This window comes from Nerophis ophidion, linkage group LG23 (genome assembly GCF_033978795.1).
Source record: "Nerophis ophidion isolate RoL-2023_Sa linkage group LG23, RoL_Noph_v1.0, whole genome shotgun sequence".
Classification (NCBI taxonomy): Eukaryota; Metazoa; Chordata; class Actinopteri; order Syngnathiformes; family Syngnathidae; genus Nerophis; species Nerophis ophidion.
The window spans coordinates 25,216,672-25,235,152 of NC_084633.1; the positions used below are offsets into that span (position 1 = coordinate 25,216,672).

Below are 18,481 nucleotides of genomic sequence, written 5' to 3' on the forward strand. Positions count from 1 at the left end.
TATGGACAGAATTTCTAGGCGCAGTCAAGGCGTTGAGTGGTTCCGGTTTGGTGACCGCAGGATTAGGTCTCTGCTTTTTGCAGAGGATGTGGTCCTGATGGCTTTATCTGACCGGGATCTTCAGCTCTCACTGGATCGGTTCACAGCCGAGTGTGAAGCGACCGGAATGAGAATCAGCACCTCCAAGTCCGAGTCCATGGTTCTCGCCCGGAAAAGGGTGGAATGCCATCTCCGGGTTGGGGAGGAGACCCTGCCCCAAGTGGAGGAGTTCAAGTACCTAGGAGTCTTGTTCACGAGTGGGGGAAGAGTGGATCATGAGATCGACAGGCAGATCGGTGCGGCGTCTTCAGTAATGCGGACGTTGTACCGATCCGTTGTGGTGAAGAAGGAGCTGAGCCGGAAGGCAAAGCTCTCAATTTACCGGTCGATCTACGTTCCCATCCTCACCTATGGTCATGAGCTTTGGGTCATGACCAAAAGGATAAGATCACGGGTACAAGCGGTCGAAATTAGTTTCCTCCGCCGTGTGGCGGGGCTCTCCCTTAGAGATAGGGTGAGAAGCTCTGCCATCCAAGAGGAGCTCAAAGTAAAGCCGCTGCTCCTCCACATCGAGAGGAGCCAGATGAGGTGGCTCGGGCATCTGGTCAGGATGCCACCCGAACGCCTCCCTAGGGAGGTGTTTAGGGCATGTCCAACCGGTAGGAGGCTACGGGGAAGACCCGGACACGTTGGGAAGACCATGTCTCCCGGCTGGCCTGGGAACGCCTCGGGATCCCCCGGGAAGAGCTGGACGAAGTGGCTGGGGAGAGGGAAGTCTGAGTTTCCCTGCTTAGGCTGTTGCCCCCGCAACCCGACCTCGGATAAGCGGAAGAAGATGGATGGATGGATGGATGAATATATAATACAACATTAAAATAGAAATACAAATATGGAAAACACCAGATAGACACTAGATGAAAAAATAAAAACAGATAAGATAGAAATAAAAACATGAAAATACAGTAGTGAAGCATCTATATTTTAGGTTTGACTGTACACAGAAAAATATCCCGTTGCTATTTATTTGTCGTGGTCTCCATTAAAAATGAAGTCAAATCATCACTTCTGTCCGTGAGTCAGCAGTGGAGCAATCACAGCTGAGCCTCGTCTGGCGGTTGGCATTTAGTCCTCCTGCCAAGAAGGCAACCACAGAATTCAATAAGTGCGTGCTGACCCAAATTCTCCCCTCAATTTCTTGAAGTGGAAAAGCCACGGCCAATAGGCAGCCGCACTTTGTCCAGTGTACCGACCTGTTATTGCCTAGACGTGTCCAAAGAGCAAAGAGTCCCTTGGAGGAAGCAGATGTTCACAGGTTTAATTTGTACAGGAAAGTCTCGTCTGCTCAGGTGAACACTTCGATTTAGTTTTTGCATATTATATGTGGATTACAAAGTGTCTATAGCACATTAAATATCTAACAAGTAACCCATAACTCTGTTTGGATACCAAGTCCTGTTGTGTGCAAAGTAAGCTCCAAAATAAAAGCATGGATGTATTACCTGAATTCTACGGCAACTATCATAAAGCACTCAGTTCCTTATTTTTTGGGGATTTTTAGCCACCAGAAGAAAACGTTAGCATGTGTTCAACAGCTTTGTTGTCATTTTAGTGAAAACATGCAACACAATTACTCTGGTAGATAAGAGTAAGAAAGAAATGAGCACAGAACAATCGAAAAAGTTCCTGGGAGAAGTACCGAGTATCAAGTCACGTAAAATCAAATGGTGCCGTATTTTACTACTTTTGTTGAATGTGACATCATGTCCAGTTGCATGCACTGGCTCAGGCACTCGGCCGGGACACAAGCACCCAGAGCGGAGTCAGCCGGACTGTCTCTTGGTAATGTTGCAATTCTCCATGACCGCAAAACAGGAAGAAGGCGCCGGAAAGTCCAGTAAGGCGCCACTTGTTGCGATCCGTGACTCTGATCTTCACATGTTTATTTTTCCATCTTTGTTTCATTCTCTTCTGACCCACTTACTTCCTGTTTAGTCCGTTACCATGGTTACACATTGATTTCACCTGCTCCTCGTTTTCTACACACACCTGGTTCTCCTTGATTTCTCCCTATATAAGCTTTCGTCTTTTCTTTGTTCAGTCTGGGTCCATAAATTTGCCTTTGAGCAACAGGTATCGACTGACTTCACGTATGTATATTCTCGCTAGCTTTTCACGCTAAGCCTTTGTTTTATTCCAGCTCTCACGCTGATGAATTGTTTTTCCATTTTATGTGCCTTCGTGCCAGTCTTAGTTTTTCTGTTTTCTATTCCTAGCTTTTATGCTAGCGCCCTTGGTTTATTTTGTCTGTTAGCTCCAGTCTTTTTGTTCGTAGCCTGCTTTTGTTAAGTTTAATAAATCATTTAAACTTACCATTGCTGTGTACTTGTCGACGAATCCACGGAGTGTGTGTTAGGGGCAGGAAAGCCGTGACCTTCTGTTATTTTACTTGAACTCCATGGTGTTCAGGGATGAATAGTCTCTCCTAATGCTATTGTACTATTTTTACAGCAATAGTTACATTAATCATTAGTAATGTAGCAGCCTAGTTTTGAATGGCAGGGTCCCTGCTATCACATGTTGATAAAAATATAACATTTACGTAATAAAAATCAACTACAGGCTTCCCAAAGGCTGTAATAATTTAAGCATAATGAGTTGACTTGAAACTGCTAAATGTTGCACTTTTTATATGTAGAAGAAAAGTTTTGTCATTGTATTTAATCAAAGCAACAACTGGAGGCTGTTTAATGTGGATTAACGTGGGCAGAATAATTATAGTGTTCCCAATGTTAAAAGGATAAAGCCATTGTTTACAAATTTGGTAAATAAATAACCAAAAAAATGTACTATGCCAACCAGTCTTTACACTACTCTTTTTTAAATGCCCTGGTTCGGTGCTAGCCAGAGACATGGTACCAACTCGTATTAGCGATTTTACATGGCAAAAGTGGTAATCAAAGCTAGAACTAAGTAAGATACATTCAACCTAATGGCAAAGACTACTTCCTGGCTAAGAGCCCGTGGTTGTTTTACCTGTGAGACCAAGTTGGGTAAAACTGCTCCCGGGTAAACTTGTTGTAAGCCCCGCCCTCAGGGAAGCGCCTCTCACACTATAACCAAAAAAAAAAAAAAAAACGAAAAAAAGGGAAACAAAACATGTCATGATTCACAAAAATATCCACCAGAGATACAGTATTACTTAATGTTTGTATTCTTTTGTTGTCAAAACTTGTTTCGATGTCAATACAACTTTTTCTACATTGTAATTTTTTTCCCCGATACCAAATCTTACCGGCAGTTTTCATAAATATCCATCTCAGACATGGGTGTCCAAACTACTGCCCGCCGACATCATGAGTTTATTATTTCATCTTGCCTGCAGGGAGATTGCATTCATTTTAAAAGTCTAACATTTTTGATGCTGCTAATCCGTTGCCATTCAGCGGACGGGATGAGTTTTTCCTGGTCAATGACCTAATATTAAGCGTGGAATGCACAGCATTTATCTGTATGACCCAATGCAAACAACCTTCCCTCGTCATGAGGTGAAGGAATAATCGATTTTTAGATGCATGGCAATTCGGACATGGACGATTATAGAATCGATTATTAAATGTCAATAATTGACAATGGATGTGTTTATGGTAAATAAAGTAATGCAGACAGTTGTAAAATTTAGCTGACTGCAGTGAACCGCCTCACCCAGAGATCTGACCAGCTCCTTTATTTTAGGGCACTTATAATCCAGTTTTGCACACATTTTTATTAATTTAACCAATGTTTAGTAAATAAAATTATTTCAACTGTTTCTTATTCTAAATGAATTCTTCTTTTTAAGTTTCAAGTGATAAAGGCTTATATTAAACTGCATAAATTATTTCAACTGTTTCTTATTCCAAATGAATTGTTCTTTTTAAGTTTCAAGTGATAAAGGCTTATATGAAACTGCATCGATAATAAAATAATTAAATATGCATCAATAATCCATTTTTAATCGAATCCTAGCTCCTGAATCGTGATCGAATTTTGAAGTGCCCAAAGATTCCCTCCTGTACTCGTCATGGTGCGAAAAAAATTTTAATAAAATCTAACCATCACAAAATGTCAACAGACATGGTCACTGAACCTTGTGGTTATTATAAAAAAATGTCCATTCACCATGAAGAATTCTAAATTACATCCATTACAAAGCAAGATGGGAAAAGTGCAAAACACTCTCCACACCAAGTGTACATATATATATATATATATATATATATATATATATATATATATATATATATGTATATGCCAGGAATACCAAGCCTACCGTCAAGCATGGTGGTGGTAGTATTATGCTCTGGGCCTGTTTTGCTGCCAATGGAACTGGTGCTTTACAGAGAGTAAATGAGACAATGAAAAAGGAAGATTACCTCCAAATTCTTCAGGACAACCTAAAATCATCAGCCCGGAGGTTGGCTCTTGGTGCGCAGTTGGGTGTTCCAACAGGACAATGACCCCGAACTAGGGGTGTAACGGTACGTGTATTTGTATTGAACCGTTTCAGTACGGGAGTGTACCGAACAAGTTTCTAAGCTAAAGTCTTAACAAGTTGCTATGCTATTTCTGCCTCTGTCTCACACCCAGCATTGTCCCACCCACACAACCATCTGATTGGTTACATACAAAGCGATAACTGCCAATCAGCAGTGCGGATTCAGAGTGCATGTAGTCAATGCTTCAGCGTCAAGCAGAATAGTGTTTAGCAGGTGTGCATAAGGCAGCGTACTCTCCTCAAATGATAATAAACACCTCCCAGTCACAACTACTACTAAAATCACTATGAGCCCGTTGACCTTCTAGAAACTTAAACTGCAGCTCAGCTCGCTCGCAGTCCTGGCTTAAGGTGAAGGTTAATTAGATTTTAGCGTAATGTTAGCCCATTTTGCTGTGTGTGTGTGCGTGCGTGCGTGCATGTGTGTGTTAGGGGGAGCAAAGCCCTGACTGTCTGTTATTTTACTTGAACTCCATGGTGTTCAGGGATGAATAGTCTCTCCTATTGCTATTGTACTATTTTTTCTGCAATAGTTACATTAATCATTAGTAATGTAGCAGCCTAGTTTTGAATGGCAGGGTCCCTGCTATCACATGTTGATAAAAATATAATATTTACATAATAAAAATCAACTACAGGCTTCCCAAATGCTGTAATAATTTAAGCATGATGACTTGACTTGAAACTGTTTAATGTTGCACTTTTTATATGTAGAAGAAATTTTTTGTCATTGTATTAATCCAAGCAAAAACTTGAGGCAGTTTAATGCAGATTAATGTGGGATTATTATAGTGTTCCCAATGTTAAAAGGATAAAGCCAATGTTTACAAATTTGGTAAATAAATAACCAAAAAATTTATATTTTATTGTTTTCTTACTGTACCAAAAATAAACCGAACCGTAACCTCTAAACCGAGCTAATTATTGGAAACTCAAGACAGCCATGATGTTATGATATATATATATATATATATATATATATATATATATATATATATACACATACATACATGTGTATATATAGGTATATATATATATATATATATATATATATATATATATATATTAGGGGTGTGGGAAAAAATCGATTCGAATACGAATCGAATCGTTTACGTTGTGCAATTCAGAATCGATTCTCATTTTTAAAAAATCGATTTTTTTTTTTAATTTTAATTTTTTTTTTTTTTTTAACCACTACACAGCAATACCATAACAATGCAATCCAATTCCAAAACCAAACCTGACCCAGCAACACTCAGAACTGCAATAAACAGAGCAATTGAGAGGAGACACAAACACGACACACCACAAACCAAAAGTAGCGAAACAAAAATGAATATTATCAACAACAGAATCAATATTATTTTAATTTCAGCATAGCAGTGATTAAAAATCCCTCGCTGACATTATCATTAGACATTTATAAAAATAAAAATAAAAGTGTCACAGTGGCTTACACTTGCATCGCATCTCATAAGCTTGACAACACAATGTGTCCAATGTTTTCACAAAGACAAAATAAGTCATATTTCTGGTTCGTTTAATAGTTATAACAAATTTACATTATTGCAATCAGTTGATAAAACATTGTCCTTTACAATTATAAAAGCTTTTTTTTTTTTTAAACTCTACTACTCTGCTAGCATGTCAGCAGACTGGGGTAGATCCTGCTGAAATCCTATGTATTGAATGAATACAGAATAGTTTTGAATCAGAAAAATATCGTTTTTTAATCGAGAATCGAATCGAATGGAAAAAAATCGATATATTATCGAATCGTGATCTCAAGAATCGATATTGAATCGAATCGTGGGACACCCAGAGATTCATAGCCCTAATATATATTTATATATTTGTTAGGTCAGGAAAAAACACGGAAGCTATTTCATCCCTACAAGCCTGTTTCACAGGTTTTCCCTGCTCTTCAGGGGAGTTCTCTGAATATGTGTACATGTATGTGCATATTTTTGGCCCTCCTGATGTAAGAAATTCCGTGGCTTGCGCATTTATTCTGACACTCGCCTTTCTTTGCCCCGTTTTCCCGCTCCCTCGTGAATGTTTATTCTTTTGATTATTAAAGAATATTATTTTTCTCTCCTGGCCTGCATCTCGGGCTCACATAGCTAAAGCTGCCATCCAAGTTCCCGTATAGATGCTCATGGACATCTATACAAATTAGACGATGACATCATTTAGCGCCAGAATCCGATTAAAGAATATTCATTCAATTTGTTCTGGTTACGCCGACATCGTTTTGTTTTGTAGGGTTCGATTCCGTCGTACCCTCCGCTCTTGGGGTCGATTAACCTGATCGATGAAGGGTTGAAAAGGGGGTGGTCCTTTTGAGGAGGGAATTGTTAGCATTTACAGTAAACCCTCAGGGACACACCGGTAATGAAGGAGCAGTGAGACAAATTAGTGATGACTAATTGTGACTTGTTAGTGTTGCTCTCTCTCACACACACACACACACACACACACACTCACGCACGCACGCACGCACGCAATCATGAAGCTAATAATTAGACTGACCGTGGCGAGCAGGCGGTCGATAGACGGCTAACAGCACCTTAGCGCGCTGACCTCAGTCAGGAGAAGGTGAGAAAAGGGCAATGCATTAATTGCACGCGAGATGAATATGTTGGACAAAGCTTCTCGTTTGGAGGATTTCACACAACACTGGACTCCATCTTTGCTTACAGCTTTCCTTTTTGCCAGGACCCATGTGACACGACTCTTTTAGGGCACTATAGAGTCCGTTTTTCCAAATTCCCTTTAGAAGTCCGTTTTTTGAGCACTTTTTGTGCAATAAATCAAATAAAAATAATAAATAACTAGGTGAATATGCATGTACAGTATCTGATAATTAATACATTTTTTAATTATTGTTTGCTTAATAAATACCTGAGTACTGTATATTTTGGTTTGTTAACGTTATTGGGAAAAAAACTAAAAAAAACATTCAGACATCCATATTTAATTCTGTGATCAAAATTATTCAACCCCCCACACAATTTTGGTGTTTATTCTGTATTTTTTTTTAGTCATATCAATTAAAGATGCATTAAATAGACAAATGCAACTTGAATTACAACATTATATTTTTCAACATACCAAACAGTGTCATTTCTCTTAATATCTCATTGACAAAATTATTCAACCCCTTGAAGATCATAACTCTTAAGAACAGAATTTGAATAAGGTATTTTCAATCAGGTGTTGAAAACACCTGTAGATGTGATTAGAACCATAACGAGCAACAATTAAACTGATTGAAAAAGACTGTGACGCTCAGCTTCTTGTAGATGGTCAATGGTGTATTTGCAACTTGGTGAAGTCCAGGGAGTGGTCAAGAGAGGAGGTCATTTCTCTTCATAAGAAAGGATATGGATATAAGAAAATAGCAAAGACATTGCACATTCCAAGAGACACAGTTGGGAGCATAATACGCAAGTTTAAAGCTAAAGGCACAGTGGAAACACTACCTGGGCGAGGTAGAAAGAGGATGCTGTGTGCAACTGCTGTCCGGTATTTGAAGCGTACGGTGGTGAAAACCCCCGGGTAACAGCTGAGGAACTACAACAGGACATTGCAGAGGGGGGAACGCAGGTTTCGTCCCAGACAATAAGGCGCGCAGTACGAGATGAAGGCCTCCATACCAGAACTCCCGGGCGCACCCCACTTCTGACTACCAGGAACAAGAAAAATAGACTCCAGTATGCCAAAAATCATCTGGACAAACCCCAAAGGTTTGGGGAAACTGTTTATGGAGTGATGAGACAAAACTGGAACTCTTTGGACCTATGAATCAACGTTTTGTCTGGAGGAGAAAAAATGAAGCTTACAAAGAGAAGAACACCTTTCCTACTGTTAAGCATGGTGGGGGTGGGGGGGGGGGGGGTCGATCTTGCTCCGGGGCTGTTTCTCTGCCTCAGGTACCGGGAATCTCCAGCGCGTTCAAGGCATTATGAATTCTATTTCCTAGCAGGATATATTAGCTGCAAATGTCATGAAGTCAGTGACGAAGCTGAGGCTTGGGAGACGTTGGACCTTCCAACAGGACAACGATCCCAAGCATACCTCCAAATCAACATCAGAGTGGTTGCAGAAGAAGGGCTGGAAGACTCTGGAGTGGCCTTCACAGTCGCCAGACCTAAATCCCATAGAAAACCTGTGGTGGGACTTGAAGAAGGCAGTTGCAGCACGAAAGCCCAAGAATATGAATGAACTGGAGGCCTTTGCCCAAGAGGAATGGGCTAAAATACCTTTGGATGGTTGCAAGAAGCTTGTGTCCGGTTATGTATCACATTTGAAGGATGTAATTACTGCCAAAGGGTGTTCTACTAAGTACTAAAGATGCATTTATGTAGGGGGTAGAATAATTTTGTCAATGAGATATTAGGAAAAATGTCCTTTTTTGGTATTTTGTAAAATACAGTGTTACACTTTAAGTTGCATTTGTCTATTTGACACATCTTTATTTTTATATGACTATGAACAAAATACGGAATAAATGTCCGACTTGCTAAAACACCAAAATTGTGTGGGTTGAATAATTTTGATCACAACTGTATGGCCCTATTCCTGGGTGGGTAATCATTTTGCAATGCGGTCTGCTGAAAATGCTGAAAACTTTAGCAGTGGTTGAAATTGCCACAAAAGACACTTTAAGATATTCAACAATCTACTACCATCTGGCGGCTAAAGTGGACAGTGCACGCCCCCAACTGGTCACGTTTCGTGTGTCAGGTAATCCGTGAGTAATGAGGCCATGTGAATTTACTTCCATCCATCCATCCATTTTCTACCCTAGGGAGAAGTTCGGGTGGCATCCTGACCAGATGCCCGAACCACCTCATCTGGCTCCTCTAGACGTGGAGGAGCAGCGGCTTTACTTTGAGTTCTTCCCAGATGGCAGAGCTTCTCACCCTATCTCTGAGGGAGAGACCCGCCATTCGGCGGAGGAAACTCATTTCGGCCGCTTGTACCCGTGATCTTATCCTTTCGGTCATGACCCAAAGCTCATGACCACAGGTGAGGATGGGAATGTAGATCGACCGGTAAATTGAGAGCTTTGCCTTTCAGCTCAGCTCCTTCTTCACCACAACGGATCAATACATCGTCCGCATTACTGAAGATGCCGCACCGTACCGCCTGTCGATCTCACGATCCACTCTTCCCTCACTCGTGAACAAGACTCTGAGGTACTTGAATTCCTCCACTTGGGGCAAGATCTCCTCCCCAAGCCAGAGATGGCACTCCACCCTTTTCCGAGAGACAACCATGGACTCGGACTTGGAGGTGCTGATTCCCATCCAAGTCGCTTCACACTCTGCTGCGAAACAAACCAGTGAGAGCTGAAGATCTTGGCGAGATGAAGCCATCAGGACCACATCATCTGCAAAAAGCCGAGACCTAATCCTGCAGCCACCAAACCGGAACCCCTCAACGCCCTGACTGTGCCTAGAAATTCTGTCCATAAAAGTTATGAACAGAATCGGTGACAAAGGACAGCCTTGGCGGACTCCAACCCTCACTGGAAACGGGTCCGACTTACTACCGGCAATGCGACCAAGCTCTGGCACTGATGATACAGGGAGCGGACTGCCACAATCAGACAGTCCGATACCCCATACTCTCTGAGCACTCCTCACAGGACTTCCCGGGGTACTCGGTCGATTGCCTTTTCCAAGTCCACAAAGCACAAGTAGACTGGTTGTACAAACTCCCATGCACCCTCAAGGATCCTGCCGAGAGTACAGAACAGGTCCACAGATTTTACTGTATCAACTATATATATTTATTATACTGTATCTTTTATATATGTTAATTACAAACCCCGATTCCACATGAGTTGGGAAATTGTGTTAGATGTAAATATAAACGGAATACAATGATTTGCAAATCCTTTTCAACCCATATTCAGTTAAATGCACTACAAAGACAAGATATTTAATGTTCAAACTCATAAACTTATTTTTTTTAATGCAAATAATAATCAACTTAAAATTTCATGGCTGCAACACGTGCCAAAGTAGTTGGGAAAGCGCATGTTCACCACTGTGTTACATCACCTTTGCTTTTAACAAAACTCAATAAACGTTTGGGAACTGAGGAAAGCTTTGAAAGTGGAATTATTTCCCATTCTTGTTTTATGTAGAGCTTCAGTCGTTCAACAGTCCGGGGTCTCCGCTGTCGTATTTTACGCTTCATAAAGCGCCACACATTTTCGATGGGAGACAGGTCTGGACTGCAGTTGGGCCAGGAAAGTACCCGCACTCTTTTTTTACGAAGCCACGCTGTTGTAACACGTGCTGAATGTGGCTTGGCATTGTCTTGCTGAAATAAGCAGGGGCGTCCATGAAAAAGACCGTGCTTAGATGGCAGCATATATTGTTCCAAAACCTGTATGTACCTTTTAGCATTAATGGTGCCTTCACAGATGTGTAAGTTACCTCTGACTTGGGCACTAATGCACCCCCACACCATCACAGATGCTGGCTTTTGAACGTTGCGTCAATAACAGTCAGGATGGTTCGCTTCCCCTTTGACACAATGTCGAATATTTCCAAAAATAATTGGAAATGTGGACTCGTCAGACCACAGAAAACTTTTCCACTTTGCATCAGTCCATCTTAGATGATCTTGGGCTCAGAGAAGCCGGCAGCCTTTCTGGATGTTGTTGATAAATGGCTTTCGCTTTGCATAGTAGAGCTTTAACTTGCACTTACAGATGTAGCGACAAACTGTATTTAGTGACAGTGGTTTTCTAAAGTGTTCCTGAGCCCATGTGGTGATATCCTTTAGAGATTGATGTCAGTTTTTGATACAGTGCCATCTGAGGGATTGAAGGTCACAGTCATTCAATGTTGGTTTTCGGCCATGCCGCTTACGTGGAGTGATTTCTCCAGATCCTCTGAGCCTTTTGATGATATTATGGACCGTAGATGTTGAAATCCCTAAATTTCTTGCAATTGGACTTTGAGAAACGTTGTTCTTAAACTGTTTGACTATTTGCTCACGCAGTTGTGGACAAAGGGGTGTACCTCGCCCCATCCTTTATTGTGAAAGACTGAGCATTTTTTCGGAAGCTGGTTTTATACCCAATCATGGCACCCACCTGTTCCCAATTAGCCCGCACACCTGTGGGATGTTCCAAATAAGTGTTTGATGAGCATTCCTCAACTTTATCAGTATTTATTGCACCCTTTCCCAACTTCTTTGTCACATGTTCCTGGCATCAAATTCTAAAGTTAAGGATTATTTGTAAAAAAAAAAAAATGTTTATCAGTTTGAAAATCAAATATGTTGTCTTTGTAGCATATTCAACTGAATATGGGTTGAAAATTATTTGCAATTCATTGTATTCCTTTTATAATTACATCTAACACAATTTCCCAACTCATATAGAAACGGGGTTTGTATATTAATTATAATTAATTATACTGTATCTCTCATGTCTATTAATTATAATTGATTATTACTGTATCTTTACAGTAATTTTTTCATCTCCTCTCTGGCCTGGGAACGCTTCGGGATCCCCCAGGAGGAAGTTGCTAATGTTGCTCTGGGGAGGGAAATTTGGGGGTCTTTACTAGAGTTGTTCCGAATAAGCGGTTGAAAATGGGTGGATGGGTTACTGTATCTCTTCCATCCATCCATTTTCTACCGCTTATTCCCTTTTTGGGGTCGCTGGCGGCGCTGGCGCCTATCTCAGCTGCAATCGGGCGGAAGGCGGCGTACACCCTGGACGAGTCGCCATCTCATTGCAGGGCCAACACAGATGGACAGATAACATTCACACTCACATTCACACACTAGGGCCCACTTAGTGTTGCCAATCAACCTATCCCCAGGTGCATGTCTTTGGAAGTGGGAGGAAGCCACGCATTCACGGGGAGAACATACAAACTCCACATAGAAAGATCCCGAGTCCGGGATTGAACCCAGGACTGCAGGACCTTCGTATTGTGAGGCAGACGCACTAACCCCTCTGCCACCGTGAAGCCCACTGTATCTCTTATAAATATTAATTATACTGTACATATATTAATTATCCTGTGTATCTTATATATATTCATTTTAATTATACTATATTATACTGTAGCTCTTATATATATTAATTATAATCAATTATACTGTATTTCTTTTGTCAAAAAACAAACACCATTAAAAAAAGGGCCATCTGCAGAATTTAAATCGAATTGACTGGATTGACTTTGCTGCTCACATGAGTCCCGTATTGTATGTCAACAAGCAGCATGAGCATGTGAATTTTGTATTTAAGACGACAGAATATTCTCTCTCCATCGCCAATTTTTGCAGTCCAATCTACTCCAATTTTTTGGACGTGTCATTTTGCACGTACTTTGCAGGCGTGCTTCAACAGCGGCCGCAAAAAATGCTTCACCCATTTCCATCTCCTCCTGTCAATATTATGAGCTCTTCATTTTTCTCATTTTAGAGACGCAATCCTCAAATGCAGTCGATCAGCTTTGCATCTTCTTTTTCATGTTTAATACGCGCAGATCAGGTCCTTATTGTGTATACTCCTGATTTTCGCCATACCTGATCTCTTCTACTGTGTTTGTGTTTCTTCCAGAAGGATTTGCCACTGCCCCGCAAAAGCAGCAGGTGAGTGGTCTCTCCTCCGCCATCTCTCTGAATCATGCTGATTGTCTCTGAGGAAGTTTGTGTTGTGGACTGATGTCCTTGGGTTGGAGGAGGCTGAGGATGCTGGGACCGTCAGAGACTGATTAAGACCAGTAGTGAATTCTGGGTGCTATCCGTGGTGCTGAAGGCATCCTCAGTCAAGTCTTCTTGTTTGTTCTCCTATTTCTGCTGTTAACGAACTTACATTTTAGTTCTTCCCAGCTGACTTTTTGTGTGTGACATAACCAAAGTGTCAATCCTTGGTCACCTCCGCTGCATGTGTGTTTATAGGCCTGCTTCACATCATTGGAACCCTGATTGTTGTCCATCTCTGTTGTTGACAATTAACTAGTACACCATTTAAAGGCCTACTGAAACCCACTACTACCCACCACGCAGTCTGATAGTTTATATATCAATGATGAAATATTAACATTGCAACACATGCCAATACGGCTTTTTTAGTTTACTAAATTGCTATTTTAAATTTCCCGGGAGTTTTTTCTTGAAAACGTCGCGTAAGCATGACGGGTACGTTTGACGTCACGGGCTGTTAGGGAATATGAGCGCTGCGCACACACACAGCTAAAAGTCGTCTGCTTTAACCGCATAATTACACAGTATTTTTGGAGATCTGTGCTGCTGAATCCTTTGCAATTTGTTCAATTAATAATGGAAAAGTCAAAGTAGAAAGATGGAGTTGGGAAGCTTTAGCCTTTAGCCACACAAACACACGGTGATTCCTTGTTTAAAATTCACGGAGGTGAAACTTAACTATGGATCAGAGTGGTCAAGCGAACATGGATCCCGACCGAATGTCAACCAGCAGGTTTCGGTTAGAAAATTGTGGTAAAAGTCGCTTCTTACCGGAGATCAGCTGAGCTTGTGCCGCCCATGAAGCTGCCGTCGACTTCCCTGAAACACTGAGCGTCAACACACCCGTGGACGTACACCTCCGACGATCAGGTACTGTTTAACTCACTAAAACACTAGCAACACAATAGAAAGATAAGGGATTTCCCAGAATTATCCTAGTAAATGTGTCTAAAAACATCAGAATCTGTCCCAATGCAATTGCGTTTTTTTTTACCTTGTTTTTTTTCTAGTTCGTCGCTTTCAATATCCTCAAACGCAAATCTTTCATCCTCGCTCAAATTAATGGGGAAATTGTCGTTTTCTCGGTTCGAATAGCTCTTTTTGTTGGAGGCTCCCATTAAAATCAATGTGAGGATGTGAGAAGCCATCAACATGTGACGTCATCGTCTGCGACTTCCGGTAGAGGCAGGGCTTTTCTCTTAACACCGACAGTTGCAAACTTTATCGTGGATGTTCTCGACTAAATCCTTACAGCAAAAATATGGCAATATCGCGAAATGATCAAGTATGACACATAGAATGGACCTGCTGTCCCTGTTTAAATAAGAACATCTCATTTCAGTAGGCCTTTAAGGATATACTAATGGTAGACACTAAGGTTGTCGCCACACCAAAAATTTTGGTACCAGTACCCAAATGTATTTCGATACTTTTGTAAATATAGGGACAACAAAAAAATTACATTATTGGCTTTATTTTAACAAAAAAATTTCGGGTACATTAAACATATGTTTCTTATTGCAATTTTGTCCTTAAATAAAATAGTGAACGTACTCGACAACTTGTCTTTTATTAGTAAGTAAACAATCAAAGGCTCCTAATGAAGTAACACATTGTGTCATTTATCATTCTATTATTTTGTCAACGTTATGAGGGACAAACTGTAAAAAATGAGTATTAATCTACTTGTTCATTTACTGTTATTATCTGCTTATTTTCTGTTTTAACATGTTCTATCTACACTTCTGTTTAAATGTATTAATCACTTATTCTTCTGTTGTTTGATACTTTACATTAGTTTTGGATGATACCACAAATGAAGGTATCGATCCGATACCTAATAGTTACAGGATCATAAATTGGTCATATTTAAAGTCCTCATGTGTCCAGGGATATATTTCCTGAGTTTATCAACAGGAAAATGAAAAAAGATTTTGTGATGCGAAAAAATATCGATGTAAGCATAGTATTATCCACTTGATACGCTTTTGTGCTTGGTATCAATACAGTGGATGTCAGGTGTAGATCCACCAAGGGCGTTTGTTTACATTGTGACGCCGAGAGCTATTGTATCCTCCTACGGTGTCTAGTGAAGCATGTTTAGTTATTCCTTGTCCTCCAGTGATAATAATAGGGTAAGAAACTTTATTTGTCGCCATCGAGGCGAGGTTTAGTGATTTACAAGTAGCTAAAACACTGCCGACTGCGGATGGATGTTAGCCACTTACTAGCTAGCCATGTCTTAAAGCACTTCTTCTTGAGGGCGTTTCAGTGTTATAACTTTACCTTTATTTTTAATTTTTAAGCCAAAATGCGTCCGTTCTCCCTTTTCTGTCTACACACTGTGTCTGCTTGTAAGTACTTTGTGTGTATGCGCTGCCCAACATACTCCTCGTAAAACCAGCAATGTCACAAAGTGACAACAGAGCGCTGTCATACCCGTTAAAGAAAAAAGAGAGTTTAATACCGTTTTTGGATCATTAGTAGCAGTATACCATACAACCCTAGTAGACACAAACATAAACATGCTGAAACTCACCTTTGAAGCATCTCAGTGCTCCAACACCAGTTTGACAAAATGGCCAAATTGTATCGGGAGTGGTCCAATGAATGCAGTGTTGACCCCATCAAGTCATAAAAATGGGGTCCCACAGTAAATATTTGGGGTGCCACTTTTTTGTAAGCGTTTTGAAAACAAATAATAAATGTATGCATTGTCCTGTTGTGTCTCACATTCTACAAACCCCGTTTCCATATGAATTGGGAAATTGTGTTAGATGTAAATATAAACGGAATACAATGATTTGCATATCCTGTTCAAACTATATTCAGTTGAATGCACTACAAAGACAAGATATTTGATGTTCAAACTCATTAACTTTATTTTTGTTCTTGCAAATAATAATTAACTTAGAATTTCATGGCTGCAACACGTGGCAAAGTAGTTGGGAAAGGGCATGTTCACCACTGTGTTACATCACCTTTTCTTTTAACAACACTCAATACATTTTTGGGAACTGAGGAAACTAATTGTTGAAGCTTTGAAAGTGGAATTATTTCCCATTCTTGTTTTGTGTAGAACTTTAGTTGTTCAACAGTCCGGGGTCTCCGCTGTTGTATTTTACGCTTCATAATGCGCCACGCATTTTCGATGGGAGACAGGTCTGGACTGCAGGCGGCCCAGAAAAGTACCCGCACTCTTTTACCACAAAACCACGCTGTTGTAACACGTGGCTTGGCATTAACTTGCTGAAATAAGCAGGGGCGTCTATGATAACGCTGCTTGGATGACAACATAAACAAACTCTGTATGGACCATTCAGCATTAATGGTGCCTTCACAGATGCATAAGTTACCCATGCCTTGGGCACTAATACACCCCCATACCATCACAGATGCTGGCTTTTGAACTTTGCACCAATAATAATCCGGATGGTTATTTTCCTCTTTGTTCCGGAGGACACCACGTCCACAGTTTCCAAATATAATTTGAAATGGGGACTCGTCAGACCACAGAACAACTTTCCACTTTGCATCAGTCCATTTTAGATGAGCTCGGGCCCAGCGAAGCCAGCGGCGTTCCTTAGTGTTGTTGATTAATAGGTTTTGCTTTGCATAGCAGAGTTTTAACTTGCACTTACAGATGTTGCGACCAACTGTAGTTACTGACAGTGGTTTTATGAAGTGTCCCTGAGCCCATGTGGTGATATCCTTTACACACTGATGTCTCTTTTTGATGCAGTACCGCCTGAGGGATCAACGGTCCGTAATACCATCGCTTACGTGCAGTGATTTCTCTAGATTCTCCGAACCTTTTGATGATTTTACAGACCGTAGATGGTAAAATCCCTAAATTCCTTGCAATAGCTCGTTGAGAAATGTTGTTCTAAAACTATTCGACAATTTGCTTCCAAATTGGTGACCCTCGCCCCATCCTTGTTTGTGAATTACTTAGCATTTCATGGAAGCGGCTTTTATACCCAATCATGGCACCCACCTGTTCCCAATTAGCCTGCACACCTGTGGGATTTTCCAAATAAGTGTTGGATGAGAATTTCTCAACTTTATCAGTATTTATTGCCACCTTTCAAACTTCTTTGTCACGTGTTGCTGGCATGAAATTCTAAATTTAATGATTATTTGCAACAAAAAAAAAATGTTTATCAGTTTGAACATCAAATATGTTGTCCTTGTAGTATATTCAACTGAATATGGGTTGAAAATGATTTGCAAATCATTGTATTCTGTTTATAGACGTATAGACGTTTGAAAGGCAATTTATAATAAATAAAGAATAGTGAACAACAGGCTGAATAAGTGTACGTTATATGAGGCATAAATAACCAACTGAGAAGGTGCCTGGTATGTTAACTTAACATATTATGGTAAGAGTCATTCAAATAACTATAACATATAGAACATGCTATACGTTTACCAAACAATCCGTCACTCCTAATCGCTAAATCCCATGAAATCTTATACGTTTAGTCTCTTACGTGAATGAGCTAAATAATATTATTTGATATTTTACAGTAATGTGTTAAAAATTTCACACACAATTCACTCCTGGGTATAAGTCGCACCCCTGGCCAAACTTTGAAAAAAAAACTGCGACTTATAGTCCAAAAAATACGGTAATCAGAGCCTTGGATAGGTCAATAATTCATAAAAGCATTGATTCTGATTCAATATTATGTTTTGAGCAATGACAGTTTAAAAAAAAAAAAAGCTTTGTTTTATTAGTCAATGCAACTTTTTCTAAATTACATTTCACCTGTAAGCGTTTTTATTCTACTTTTTGTTTTGTTTTTGTTTATTTTAATAGTATTTTTTAGAATGTGCTGTGGGCCTTTAAAACATTAGCTGCGGGCCGCAAATGGCCTCTGGGCACACTTTTGACACCCCTGCTATAGATAATAAAAAATGTAATCTGATAAATCTATGGATAACGCACAGTCAGCATCTCTGCTTAAGTAAACAATGACAGTGATGATGTCACTGTCAGCGATGCGGGCGACACTTGCTAACTTGTCTGCCATTTCTCCAAGAGACTCCTTTTGAACACTCCTCGCACATTAACACTTCAATAAAGGCACACATTTTCACCGTTTGTTGACCTGCAAAGTATGTTTTTGGGGTGGAGGAAGTTAGCCTACATTC

At 40.3% G+C, this 18,481-nt stretch overlaps 1 protein-coding gene across 2 annotated transcripts in view; it reads left to right on the forward strand.

The window, feature by feature from the left end:
- Positions 1–18,481, forward strand: part of LOC133541765 (microtubule-associated serine/threonine-protein kinase 1-like) — a 142,673-nt gene that overhangs the window by 19,374 nt on the left and 104,818 nt on the right. For both annotated transcript variants that reach the window (XM_061885337.1, XM_061885338.1), the window contains exon 2: positions 13,176–13,207. In XM_061885337.1, coding sequence (XP_061741321.1) covers positions 13,176–13,207 — 32 coding nt within the window. The remainder of the gene's footprint in view (positions 1–13,175; positions 13,208–18,481) is intronic.